General features: G+C 35.3%; 1 protein-coding gene across 11 annotated transcripts in view; it reads right to left on the reverse strand.

The window, feature by feature from the left end:
- Window positions 1-14759, reverse strand: part of CADPS2 (calcium dependent secretion activator 2) — a 566720-nt gene that overhangs the window by 158458 nt on the left and 393503 nt on the right. For all 11 annotated transcript variants that reach the window (XM_003808627.4, XM_055115340.2, XM_055115339.2 and 8 more), the window contains exons 10-11: window positions 13868-13976; window positions 12634-12834 (exon numbers count right to left, since the gene is read on the reverse strand). In XM_003808627.4, coding sequence (XP_003808675.1) covers window positions 12634-12834; window positions 13868-13976 — 310 coding nt within the window. The remainder of the gene's footprint in view (window positions 1-12633; window positions 12835-13867; window positions 13977-14759) is intronic.

Raw genomic sequence — 14759 nt, forward strand, 5'->3', positions numbered from 1 at the left:
GAACCCAGGAGGCGAAGGTTGCAGTAAGCTGAGATTGCGCCACTGCACTCCAGCCTGGGCTACAGAGTGAGATCCCACCCGCCACCCCCGACCCCACCAAAAAAAAAAAAAAAACACAAAAAACCAAAAACTGTAAAGTGAAATGTAAGGCAACAATAGCATCAAAGCTAGGAGGAGAGAAACAGATGTAATACGGCTGAAATGCTTTTTTAGTAATAAAATTGTGTGTATGTATATTTAAGCTTTACAACATGATGTTAAGGGATACATATAGACAGTAAAATGGTTACAATACAGATGCAAATTAGCAAATCTGTCATCTCACGTAGCTACTTTTTTTGTGACAGGGAAGCTAAAATCTACTTAACAAAAATCACTAACAGTACGATAGTATGGATTCTAGTTGTCATGATGTACATTAGATCTCTAGACTTGTTCATCCTACACATCTGCTAGTTTGTATCCTTTGACCCACATCTCCCCATTTCCTCCCTGCCATCTTTCACTTTAAAGTTATCTCATGAACTAATGTAAAATAGAAAATCAGATATCATTAAGATATTATCTAGTTTCTTATTTTTATAAAGATATATTTTCACATAGCTTTCTACAGGTATAACATACCTATATGTTACTCTTGAGACACAGCCATCATCTATATCAAATGCAAAACATGCTTTTTAGTCAATTACCAAATCCAAGGCTTTAAAATTGGGTTATACTGGATTATCTTCAATTAATGTTACTATAACACAACATTATGGTGACTAGTTTTAAACAGAAAATTATTCATGGTGTTACTCAGATTTCTCTGATAATGGAAAATTTTAGTTCAATCTGTCTTCTGAAACAATATGACAACTATCAAAACAAACCAACAAGCTATGAGCTTAAGCAGTATACTGCAAAACTGTCATAAATTGTGATGATTAACCTATGGACTAACTACAGATGTGGGACTTGGTAATTGAGGATACTGGTGGAGTTTCTATGGCAACAGTTGGATATATGCTCCAGCATCTTTAGGCGGTACTGTCACCAGGTGTGATAACAGTAGATGGAATGAAACCCAAATTGAGAAAGATTATTATTAGCTATAGATTTAAGAAGTTATAGAAGCTTTATGTAAGCCAAGCCTAAAAATTAAATTTTTTCATTAGGATAATAGCTGTTGGAAGTTAAGAGAAAAGGATAAGTAGGCTGACAGTATCAACTTAAATAGGTAATACAGACTTGAAAATAGGTGGCATAGAAAATGATGTGAGGACTATCAGTGATGGTGCTTTTTGGTAGGCACTGACCGCCACCTGCCCCTTAAGTGCCCAAGAATTCAAATCCTAGGAAAGGCATCTAAGTCAGAGAGAATGTGAGATTGAAATACTTCTTTTTTGCTATTGTGAATAGTGCTGCAATAAACATACATGTGCATGTGTCTTTATAGCAGCATGTGCACATGTACCCTAGAACTTAAAGTATAATAAAAATATATATATTAAAAAATACTTCTTTTTTCTTTGCAACAAATTCTTATGGTACTGCATTTGTTGCTGCTCCTAGTGTTGTGAGAAATCATGGATGTAAAAGGAAAAGGGAAAGAAAAAGGTAAAGGGGCACTCTGGATGAGAAAAGGAGGCCATTTTTTAGCATTCTGAGGTCACTCTGGTGTCTGGGAGTGGGACTCTAGTATCAAAAGGACTAAAAGGGTGCTGCCAGCCAAGACTGCTCTCTGCAAAATAGAGCTGAACTAAGAAGCAAATGACTCTTTTGAAATATAATACAATTTACTGTCCTACATTTAAAACTGGCCTATGTTTAGGAGTTCACCTGTAGCTGCATTTACCACTACTCACATCTGATTATACGTTTCTTATAACTCAAAACTCCCATACAGCTTGAAAATTTATAGGAAGTTAAAAGTGGCACAGCAAAGTAGGTGCCACTTCTCTTTTTATACCATCCATGTAGGTTTTAATAGGAAGAGTTTAATATTTTAAAATTTTACCTAGATCAGCCTGAATAGTATGTCCATGTTTTATGTATACATACTTTCTGCTGAAAAGCAAAGGAGTTTGTTCACACCTTTATTATTGACCCAAATAACTGCTTAGCTTCTTTTGGTTAAATTGATTCAAAACCTGATATATGAATTAACACATCTTGCTTTCTGCAGCCAATAACACATAAGTAATACTTTGCATGATGACAATTTTGATCAACACAGAAACCTAGAATTACAAATAAGCAAAGTAAACCAATATTGAACATTTATTAGAAATAATATGTTCAATGTAAAAGAAAGACAAATACTTTCCCTATGAAGTGTGAAATTTAACATATTAGATCAATCATGAAAATAAGTTCACAAAATTAAATGTTAGTTTATATTTCAATTTAATAATTTAAAAATATTTAGCTTAAAAATAAACAGATGGCAGCTTTTCTGGTTCATTTTTGATATTAATTTATTATTGGAAGACAAATGCTACTATTCATATTGTATTATGTGACACACACATTGTATTATATTACATATATAACTGAGAGACAGTGAAAACCAGGGTGTGTGCACTGCATTTTGGTTGGAGAGAACAAAGTATAGTTTAACCAAAGAATGTCCATCAATCTGGCAACTCTAGTACGTTACATTTTAAGTGAAAAAATTGGTTACCAGCCTCTTCCCCACCCCTTCAGCTCACTCTCTTCCCTTAGAATTTTTATATATCCAGAGAGTCAAAGAAAAAAAGAAGTGGAATAGATTTGCTTATTAGAGAAATCTATAAATACATATTAGTAATGTCCCAAAAAGATAAGGTTGTCTTCCAGTAAGTTAGATTTTATAATTTTTTTTTTATTTTTCCTAGTTATTGTTATGCTTAGTTTTTTAAAAAATAAGCTTCTTTTTAAGATTTATACTTCATTCTAAAGCACTGGGTTTGTGAAAAATAAATAAAAATACATACTTCAAAGAAAAGATACAGAAGAAATAAAGTAGCAACTAGTGCCTCCGATAAAACATATCCACTGAATATTTTAGATGTAATTCTACCTATATTTTGCTTTATCAATTGGGTGTTTTTTTATGTAGTGAAAATAATACCGCATGTATAACTTAGCATTTTTTCCACTTAACATATATTGACCATTTGTTTTGCATGTTATTACAACACATTCGTGGCTATTACCCTTGTGCCTGTATGAATGGTAGATATTAGGTTGTTTCTACTTTTTTTGTTGCAATAGACATTTTTTGTTTTGTAATCAATAAAGCTAACTTAAATATTCTGGGTTTGGCTAGAAAGTAGGGGATTGATCCTGTAAACAAGATCATGATATTCCTCAAACATCGTATCATTAAAAATTTTTTAAAACACCTAATTTTAAAAATCATGAAAATACTTACCTTTACCAGCTACAGGTCAGCAAAGAAAGGAGAAACAAAGCATATTTAAATGGGTTGGGAACATATATACTTATACAACTAGACATTTAATTTTTTATTTTCTCAATTTCTACTCATGATTTTAAAAGTTGTTTTTCTAAAAGACCATCAGGAAAGAAAACAAAAATTGATTATGTAAGTCAACGGAGGGAGGAAAACACTATGGATGAAACTACTCTCTGGAGGAACTCTGGAGGAATTCATGGCATTTCTCTGATAGTTCAGGGTCACTACCCTCATTCTGATGAGGTAGAACATTTTCTTTCTTCATTCTTTTTTTTTTTTTTTTTTTGACGGAGTCTTGCTCTGTTGCCCAGGCTGGAGAGCAGTGGTGCGAACGTGGCTCACTGCAAGCTCTGCCTCCCAGGTTCACGCCAGCAGAGGTCTGCCCTGATTTAAAACTTTACTAGCAGCCTGGAATACAAGTCAGTTGTTGTTTACAAATTGAAACAGTTTCGCTTTTTAGTTATAACAAGTAAATTCAGTTCCCATAGCCTGATCAATTCTGCCTTGACAATAAATTGATATCAAATAACAGAAAGGTTTTGTTAGAAACAGATGATAGGGCTGGGCGCTGTGGCTCATGCCTGTAATCCCAGCACTTCGGGAGCTGAGGTGGGCAGATAACCTGAGGTCAGGAGTTCAAGACCAGCCTGGCCAACGTGGAGAAACCCCATCTCTATTAAAAAGACAAAAATTAGGCAGGTGTGGTAGCATACACCTGTAATCCCAGCTACTTGGGAGGCTGAGGCATGGGAATCCCATAGCCTGATCAGTCCTGCCTTGACAATAAATTGATATCGAATAATAGAAAGGTTTTGTTATTATTTGTTACAGGCAGGTGCAGTGGCTCATGCCTGTAATCCCAGCACTTTGGCAGGCTGAGGCTGGCAGATCACCTGAGGTCAGGAGTTTGAGACTAGCCTGGCCAACATGGAGAAACTCTGTCTCTACTAAAAATACAAAAATTAGGTGGGTGTGGTGGCACACACCTGTAATCCCAGCTGCTGAGATTACTTGGGAGGCTACTTGGGAGGCTGAGGCACGAGAATGGCTTGAACCTGGGAGGCAGAGGTTCAGTGAGGCGAGATGACACCACTGCACTTCCTCTCTCTCCAGAGGCAGACTCTGTCTTAAAAAATTCTGTATTATTCAGTCTTAAAGTTCTATGCTAGTGGTTCCTACCCGCTTTTCTTGCCATTACGTGCAAGCAACAATAGCCACGAGCTCAACACATTCCTCGGGCATTCCTTGCACTCAGGATGTTTAAGAAAAAATATGGGAACACAAGTGAAGGAGGATGGCGATTAAAAAAAAATAGTTATTAAGTCACTGTAATTCTGTGGTTCTCAACTGGGGGTGATTCCTCACCAACCGCAACCCTACCCCCTGGGACATTTGGCAATGTCCAGAGATATTTTTGGTTGTCTGACCTGGGACCAGGTGGGAGACTATTGATACCTAGTGGGTAGAGGACAGGGGTGCTGTAAAACATTACATAATGCACAGGAAAAGTTCCTTACTCCACTCCCTGCCCCAAAACAAATAATTATCTAGCCCAAAATGTCAATAGTGTTGAAATTGAGAAACCATGCTTTAACTTACAAAAAATTCTGCTTCTGGTCATGATGGCATAATTGAGAATAAACTTAACCTCCTACCTGAACTAAGTATTCTAAAAAAATTTACAAAAAGTTTATTAAACGCTGCACGTTGGGCAACGTGATTCCTGAGGGACGGGAAACAAGGTGAGCCTTACAGTCACTCCAGGTTACTGCCAGGAGAAACTCTATAGCCCATGGCACAAGCAACAGGAACCCAGGAAAAGCCCAGTGGTCTCCCTGAGTTCAAAAGATGGAACTGACAGTTCAGAAGGGTGATAGTAACTAGAGTTTGTAGGAAAGAGTACTGGAGAGAGGAGAGCTGCCCAGCAAGAGACTCTCAAGATCTGCAGAAGGCCTCCCCCAAGAATTCAGCTGACTACACATCAGCTCATGCATGTGTAGAAAGGGAAAGAAGCAATCTAAAGGATTCGAGAGGACAGTGCCCCAAACTCACACAGCCTAGAATAGCACTGCTTTTCAGTAGCAAGAATATAAAAGCTCATAATTCACAGGTTATCAGTTAGAGTATTAAGAAAGATGTTGGTCCAGAAATGGGGAAAATGCATCCTGGACTAAACACTGCTTGGTCTTCCCTAACAAAACTTGAAAGCAAAGCTTGAGAGGATTGAATTGTTTCCAAGTAACTTAACTGTGTCTCAGAACAAGCATTTTTATGAAGAAAACTATACCAAGGCACATCATAATCAAATTGCTCAAAAACAGTGTTAAAGAGAAAAATCTTTAAAGCAGCTAGAGGAAAAAAGGACATTATTTATAGAGGAAAAAACCAAAATAGCAGCACATTTCTCATTGGAAAAACAAATGCAAGCTAGAAGAAAGTGGAGCAACACCTTAAAGTACTAAAAGAAAAATATCTTCAAAATGAGGGTAAAATAAATACTTTTTTTTCATATATAAAGAAGCTAAAAGTATTCATTACCAGCAGATCTGCACTACAAGAAAAGTCAAAGGAGGTCCTCCAAGAAGTAAAAATATCTATATTAGACGATGAAAGGCACTGGAAATGGTAATGTACATGTACATAACATGTACATAATGGACATGTACAAAATGGACATGTACATAACATTTTTCTTTCACTTTTAATTTATTTAAAAGATATTGACTAAGGCAATAATCATAATAGCAATGTATTGTGGGATTTACCATATATATAGAAGTAAAATATATGACAAGAATAGTGCAAAAGCCAAGAGAGGAGAAACAGAAGTTTACTATTGTAAAGTTTGCATACTATACATGAAGATGTATAATAAATTTAAAGGGTATACTTTAAATTCTAAAGCAATCACAAAGATAACAAAACAATTGGACTGAAATAAAAAATTCCATTTACTAAAGCAACAAAGATGAAATACCTAGAAATAAATCTGACAAAAGATGTGCAAGATCTGTTCACTGAAAACTACAAACATCCCAAAGAGAAACTAAAGACTACCTAAACAAATGAAGTGATACATGGTATTCACAGATTGGAAGACTCAATATTAAGAAGTCAGTTTTCCAAAATTTTCCAAGGACTGACCTATAGATTGAAGGCATTCCCAGTAAAATCTCCAGCAAGGAATGTCAAGATGTTTTAAAAATTTACATTGTACCCCATATATATAAACAATTATTTGTCAATTAAAAGTGAATAAACTTATTTTAAAAATGCATAGAGAAATGCAAAGGACATAGAATAGCCAAAATACTTTTGAATAAGAGAAATCAATTTGGAGGACTTGGACTACCTGACTGTAAGATTTACCAAGCTACAGTAATCAAGACAGTGTGGTAATAATATTAAGATAGATAAACTGACCAAAGAAAGGATAGCCCAGAAATAAACTCATATGTAGTTAGTTGATTTTTCACAAATATGCAAGGGCAATTCAGGGTACGATAATCTCTTCAACTCTTTGTGTTAGAACAACTGGACATCCATATGCCATCCAGAAATACTGATGGATACCTCTCACCATATATAAAAATTAACTGAAAATGGTTGTAAAATGTAAATGCCAAAATTGTAAATTTTCTAGAAGAAAGCAAAGGAGAAAATGTTTGCAATTTGGGTTAGGCAAAGATCCTTTAGTTATAACATCAAAAGCACAACTATGAAAAAAATTGATAAAATGGACTTCATCGAAATTAAGAATTTCTTTTTTTTTTTTTTCTGAAAGTCACTATTAAGAGATGTGAAAAGACAAGGCATAGATTAGGAGAAAATATTTGCAAATCACGTATCTGACAAACATCTTGTATCCAGAACACACAGGGAAACTTCATTTTATTGTGCTTTGCAGATGTGTTTTTCATAAATTGAAAGTTCGTGGCAACCCTGTGTCAAGCAAGTCCATGGTGTCACTTTTCTAACAACACGTGCTCATATCATGACTGTTTCATGTTATGGTAATTCTCACAGTATGGTAATTCTCACAGTATTTCCAACTTTTTCATTATTAGTATATCTATCACGGTCATCTGTGAAAAGTGATCTTTGATATTATTGTAATTGTTTTGGGGTGCCACAAACTACACCCATATAAGACGGTAAACTTAATAAATGTTATATGTGTTCTGACTGTTCCCCATCTCTCTCCCTTTTCTTGGGCCTCCCTATTTCCTGACACACAACAATATTAAAATTAGGCTAACTAACAACCCGAAATGATCTCTAAGTGTTCAAATGAATGAAAGAATCCCATCTCCCTCACTTTAAATTAAAAGCTACAAATGATCATGCTTAGTGAGCAAGGCATGTCAAAAGCCAAGATAGGCTGAAAGCGAGGCCTTTTGCACCAAGTAGCCAAGTTGTGAATGCAAAGGAAAAGTTGTTGCAGTAAATTAAAATTGCTACTCCAGTGAACACACAAATAATAAGAAAGCAAAACAGCCTCATTGCTGATATGAAGAAAGTTGGAATGGTCTGGATAGATCAAACAAGCCACAATATTCCCTTAAACCAAAGCCTAATCCAGAGCAAGGCCCTGCCTTTCTTCGATTCTATGACAGCTGAGAGAGGTGAAGAAGCCTCTGCAAACTGTGAAGCCAGCAGAGGTCAGCTCATTAGGGTTAAGGAAAAGAAGCCATCTCTATTACATAAAAGTACAAGGTGAAACAGCAAGGGTTGATGCAGAAATGGCAATAAGTTATCCAAAAGATCCAGCTAAGATCATTGATGAAGTTAGCTATGCTAAATAACAGATTTTTAGTGTAGACAAAATAATCTTCTATTGGAAGAAGATGCCATCCAGGACTTTCGCAGTTAGAGAGAAGTCAATGCTTGGCTTCAAAGCTTCAGAGTACAGGCTCTCTTGTTAGTGGCTAATGCAGCTGGTGACTTTAAGTTGAAGCCAATGTTTATTAACCATTTTGAAAATCCCAGAGCCCTTAAAAACTATGCTACATCAACCCTGTTCTGTGCTCTATAACTGAAAGAACAAGCCCAGATGATGGTGCATCTGTTTACAGCATAGTTTACTGAATATTTTAAGTCCACTGCTGAGGCCTGATGCTAGAACAAAAGAATCTGTTCGAAGTATTATTGCTCACTGACATAGCATCTAGTTGCTCAAGAGCTCTGCTGGCGATGTACAAGGAGATTAATGTTGTTTTCATGCTTGCTAACCCAACATCCATTCTGCAGCCCACAGATCAAGGAGTAATTTCAACTTTCAAGTCTTATTATTTAAGAAATACATTTTATAAGGCTATAGCTGCCATACATAGTAATTCCTATGAGACATCTGGGAAAAGTAAATTGAAAACCTGGAAAGGATTCATCATTCCAAATGCCATTAAGAACATTTGTGATTCTTGGGAGGAGGTAAAAATATCAACATTTACAGGAGTTTGGAGGAAGTTGATTCCAACCCTCAGGGATAACTTTAAGGGATTGAAGACTTGAGTGGAGGAAGTCACTGCAGATGTCATGAAAATAGCAAAAGAACCAGAATTAAAAGTGCAGCCTGAAGATGTGACTGAATTGCTGCAATCTCATGATAAAACTTGAACAGATAAGAAGTTGGTTCCTTTGGGTGAAGCAAAGAAAGTGATTTTTGAGATGGAATCTACTTCTGGTGAAGATGCTGTGAACATTGTTGAAAGGACAACAAATGATTTAGGATATTACATAAACTTAGTTCGTAAAGCAGAGGTAAAGTTTTAGAGGATTGACTCCAATTTTCAAAGAAGTTCTACTTTGGGCAAAATGATAGCAAACAGCATCACATGCTACCAGAAAATCTTTCGTGAAAGAATCAGTCACTGCAGCAAACTTCATCCTTGTCTTATTTTAAGAAATTGCCACATCCACACCAAACTTCAACAACCAGCAACCTGATCGGTCAGCAGCCATCAATGTTGAGGCAAGACCCTCTACCAGCAAAAATATTATAATCACTGAAGTCTCAGGTGATTGTTAGTATTTTTAGCAATAAAGAATTTTAAAATTATGTTTTAGACATGATGCTAGTGTATGCTTAATACACTACAGTGTAGTATAAACATAACTTTTTTTTTTTTTTTTTTTTTTGAGACAGGGTTTCACTCTATCGCCCAGGCTAGAGTGCAGTGGCGCTATTTCACTGCAACCTCCACCCCTCGGGTTCAAGCAGTTCTCCTACTTCAAGCCTCCCAAGTGCTGGGACTACAGCCACGTACCACCATGCTCAGCTAATTTTGCATTTTTTGTAGATACAGGGTTTCATCATGTTGCCCAGTCTGGTCTCGAACTCCTGAACTGAAGAGATCCCCCCCACCTCGACCTCCCAAAGTGCTAGGATTACAGGCTTGAGCCACTGTGCCGGCCAAACATAACTTTTATACACACTGGGAAACCAAGAATTTGTGTGACTCACTTTATTGAGATATTCATCTTATTGCAGTGGTCTGGAACTGAACCCACAATATCTCCTAGGTATGCCTGTATAAAGACCTCTCAAAACCCAATAAGAAAATAGCCTCATTACAAATTAGGCAAGGTATGTGCAGAGATACATAACCAAAGAATAAATATGGATAGCAAAAAAGCACATGAAAATAGCATTTCTCTATATGAGCAATAGTCAACTAGAAAATATAATAAAAAATATAAGATGCAATAGCAAGGAAAGTATGAAAGGCTTAGAAATTAGCTTAACCAAGAATAAAAAGAGCTCTATGGAAAATTATTAAAATGTAAAGGACTCAGATTTGAATAAATGAAAGGATATTTCATAGTCATGGCTGGGACAACTGAACACTACATAGGTATGGATCTGGAGGCATTCTATGTTTCCATCTCTGGAGGAGTGAATAGAAATAAAATGTGCAGTAGACTAGGTAACATAAGACAGAAGCCCACTTACATGGTATGCAGTAATCGGAAGAATGAGATTAGATGTATTCATAAAAACATGGATAAATTTTAAAAACATAGAGATGAACAAAAACAGTAAGACTGAATATGACAAAGAATACAAAACCATTTATGAGACTGACGCTAAATGCACACATACAAAATGCAAATTTGCAAAATGAAAAACACAGGAAATTCACATTAAATGCTGTAGAACTGTAGCTTATAGGGGAAGGGACAGAGACTGGCCTATGGAGAGGAAAGAAACAAATTTATAAAAACTTGGTTTTCGACAACAAGAATCAAAACTCGGAGGGAAAAAAATAGATCAGCTGGATGGAAGAAAATGGTTTTGGGAAGAGATTTGACTTGAGTTAATGTTGTGCTGGGGGTGAGCAATGAACAGAGCTCCAGAGGAAAAAAGTTCTACCCAGGGTTGAGGGAGTCTTATACTTTGATGCCCAATGCAGGCACAGTCCAGGGATAAATACCCAATTTGGCACTTGAAGTAGGAAAGAAGCAGTGGATAAGAGCTGTGCTGCAAGAGAAACGCCTGAGTGAGCACCCCTGTGCATAGCTGGGGAATACCCAACAAGTTACTATGTACCACTGTGGCAAGAATCTGATGAAAATGATGTAAGGAATTCATAGGTGTCTGGAGTTGATCCAAGGAGGACACAGACTACATGGACTTCATTGCCAGGTGCCCTGGCAGGTCCATGGTGACGAGCAGTGCATACCAGCACATAAGTAATGAAATCAATGACAGAAGTCATGCCTAAGCCCATGTGAACAGAGAATAGTCTTAGGCTAGATGTTACATTCAATGATATCACAGTTTTATGCAATCCCTCTGAAACTTAATTTACTATGGATCACATGGAAGAAGAGTAGGGGGAAGAATCTTGAATTAATTGAATTATAATCTGTGACTCAGTTGTTTTGAATTAGTGAGTTAAAGTTTTTTGGCAACATTAGAAATTAAAATTTAAGATATGTTCAACTGTAGAAAAATAAAGTTACACTTCTGTACACCTTAGCTCTGATGAAACACTCTTATCTGCTGTGCCATACTCTATGTGTATTACCCGGAGGGTGAGAGGAAGGCAGCAGCAGCGAGTTAAATTTTCAAATACAGTGAAAACATCAGAATGCGCTCTTTTTATTTTATTTTACCTTTTAAGATGACAATGCTACTAATTTTAAAGAAGAAATTTTAAATCAATGAAAAAATTAATATATAATATTCCTAAATAGTTTTCACTACATATAAAAAATATGCCCCAAAATAATTATGATAATCTACGAGTATGGTCTGTGGTTTCTAAAATAAAGAAATAAAAAGCTCATGGTTCACATTTAATTATTTGAACTAAAGTGCCTTTGTTTAGGATGCCCAGAAATGATACTGAAGGGTATCTAAAAAGAGAAGAGAATAGTTACTTGATGCATGAAAAGCAGAAGAAAATAATGCATGTCAAGATGTTATTCCCTTTGAGAAGAATCTCAAGAATAAAAAGCCACAAGTTGAGCTGAAAGTTAAAGACAAATATTTATTACAGGTAAAACAGGATAAGCTTTGTAAAGGAGTACAACAAGTTAAAACACTTGGTTTAGTGATTATCAAAGCTAGGTTTGAAGATGTTTTGACCATTATTCCATAATTATTAAACATCAGTCATTTAAAATTAAAAATTTAGTTCTTAACAACTTAAGGTAGCATTCAAAAAGTGACATGTCTTTAAGGTACAAGGGGAAAAAAGTTGGCTTTATGACTTATTATTTTTATCAATCTACAACAAAAAAATAGACCTATTATCCTTCTGGGGTATTAAGAACAATTCTAGAAGGTAATGGTTCATCATTTTGGTATTCTGAAATCCTATCAAAGCAAATTTGATTTTGCAATACTTTTTCCATATCTATAGGAGACTTAAGTCAAAAATCACAATAAACTAAATTAAATTTTCCTTTGAGAAGTTTTGGAGAATTTTCTTATGTGCTCTTGAGATTTCTAGAAATACCCTAATGCTTGACAAATCCATGATTGGAAACCACACGTACCATTTACTCCAGATTTATGTGAAAAATTAGATAACTGATTATGTGACTACTAATATGAACTATTTTCATTTAATTAGGAATCAATTAATGATGTAAACTATAATACTGAATACATTTGCCTCAATTTTATATCTTATTAAGGCTATTAATTGATAATCAAATTATTTTTTAACAAAACTTACAAAGCTGAGCATCTGCATGGAGAGTTCCTCCTTTAGGATTCAGTTTCTGGGTTTGAATTGCAGGAACTGGTTTATATGATTGACCTGTGGCCCTATACATGGCTTGAACCCATAATATTCTATCCTGTTCATCATCACTGGCAAAGATTACAGTATCTCCTTCTTTAACAGCATTAAAGAACATACAACCACCCTGAAGGCCTGTGGAGGAAACAAAAAGACATCATTAAAAATTTATAGGATTGGCAGATTTTCGTCTCATTCACTAACTGACCTCATGGAAAAGAATGGCTTTGATATTAGCAGTTAAATGTTTTAAAGAATATTTAGTTTAAAGGATCAAATCCACAACCAAAGATTTGAAGAAAAACAATAACAAAAAGGGTTAAGCTCCCATATTACCTCAGAAATAAAAAATAACCTAGGGAAACAGTCCATGACAGAGTATCATTCTACAAGACATATAAACACACTCCATGGAAATGCATAGCACAATCTGATATTTCATGCCAGAGAAAGAAGTTTTATCTGTTGGCATAGTTGCCATTCTATACATGGGAAAAATATATAATGATTAAGACAAAAATGATATTTCATATTGCATGTATTTTATCTTTTATAAAATTCTTTCACATAAGATAATATTTTGCATTTTAAGTGAACAATTAGTTAATATAGTCATAAATTTGTTTCTTAATCTCTATTCACCAATATTTAATCATTATGTTTATTAATGTCTACATTTCTTGATCTTAGATATTAATGTCATTAATATTCATTCATTCAATTTTTTAAATATCAGGTGTCCAATACTCTTTCCAGTATTAATATGAAGGGAGAGAGAGAAGTACAAGCATGTATTGCTGGGGAGAAAATTAGTAGTTATAATATAATAATTCATTTGCCATTTCTTTGCCTATTTCTGCTATAACTTTTGCTTTCCAGCAAAGAAGTTTCTGAAAACATTGTAATATCTCACCTAATTATTCCATTACAGTGAATTTTACACATTTCAATCTTGCGCTAAAATAATAATAAATATGATGAAATATGGCTAAAAATACAAGCCCTCCAAAAGAGATAATTTGAATCTCATAAAGTCTTGCCCAGGTATATAAGTGAAATATGTACCCTATTCATCGAGAGGGGTTTAAATTGTAGAACAGACAAAGGATATTTATAAGAATTCCATGCATACATACATGGCAGGAAAAGTAATTCAATTAAGATTTACCTGGGTGGGGATCGGTATAATCCACAGTATAGCCTTCAAGCTGCATTAATTCTTGTGGTTCAGACTTCTTTTCTCTATAACTGCACATAGCAAAGGTATACTGGCTAACCTGCTCGAGAAAAAAAAAGTTTACAGATTAGTCACATTAAATTTACCAAATTTAACTTTCGTTTTTTTCTTTATCAAAATACTCTTTTCCCAATTAAAAATATAACATAATTTGCATATAAATTATTAAATTTTAGCATTTTTCAAAACCTAGCTCAGCGATTCAAGCACCTTTCGTTTGTCAGCTTGCATTTGTTGGGTCTTCTATGCCTATGATCCAGCATTCCCCAAGACAATGATTTGGTGCTCAAGCTTCTATATTAATAGAAGCACCATAAATAAGTATTCATGTTGATACGTTTGGGATCATTAGCCTATTAAGAAGATAAATAGCCTTCTTTTACTTCATGGTTTCTTATAGCTTTTAATATGCTAACGTAGGCTATAAATCTCTAAGAGTAAGATTAGGAGTAGTCCTAGATTTACATAAACATGGGACCACATTTTCAAGCATACTTATATCAAGACTTTTAACAAAGTAAAAACAGATCTCACGCCTGTAATCCCAGCACTTTGGGATGCTGAGGCGGGCAGATCACGAGGTCAGGAGATCGAGACCATCTTGTCTAACATGGTGAAACCCCATCTCTCTTAAAAATACAAAAAATTAGCCAGGCGTGGTGGCACACACCAGTAGTCCCAGCAACTCGGGAGGCTGAGGTAGAAGAATAGCTTGAACCTGGGAGGCTGAGGTTGTAGTGAGATGAGATCGTGCCATTGCACCCCAGCCTGGACGACAGAGCGAGACTCCATCTCAAAAATAAATAAATAAATAAATAAATAA

This window comes from Pan paniscus, chromosome 6 (assembly GCF_029289425.2).
Source record: "Pan paniscus chromosome 6, NHGRI_mPanPan1-v2.0_pri, whole genome shotgun sequence".
Taxonomy (NCBI): Eukaryota; Metazoa; Chordata; class Mammalia; order Primates; family Hominidae; genus Pan; species Pan paniscus.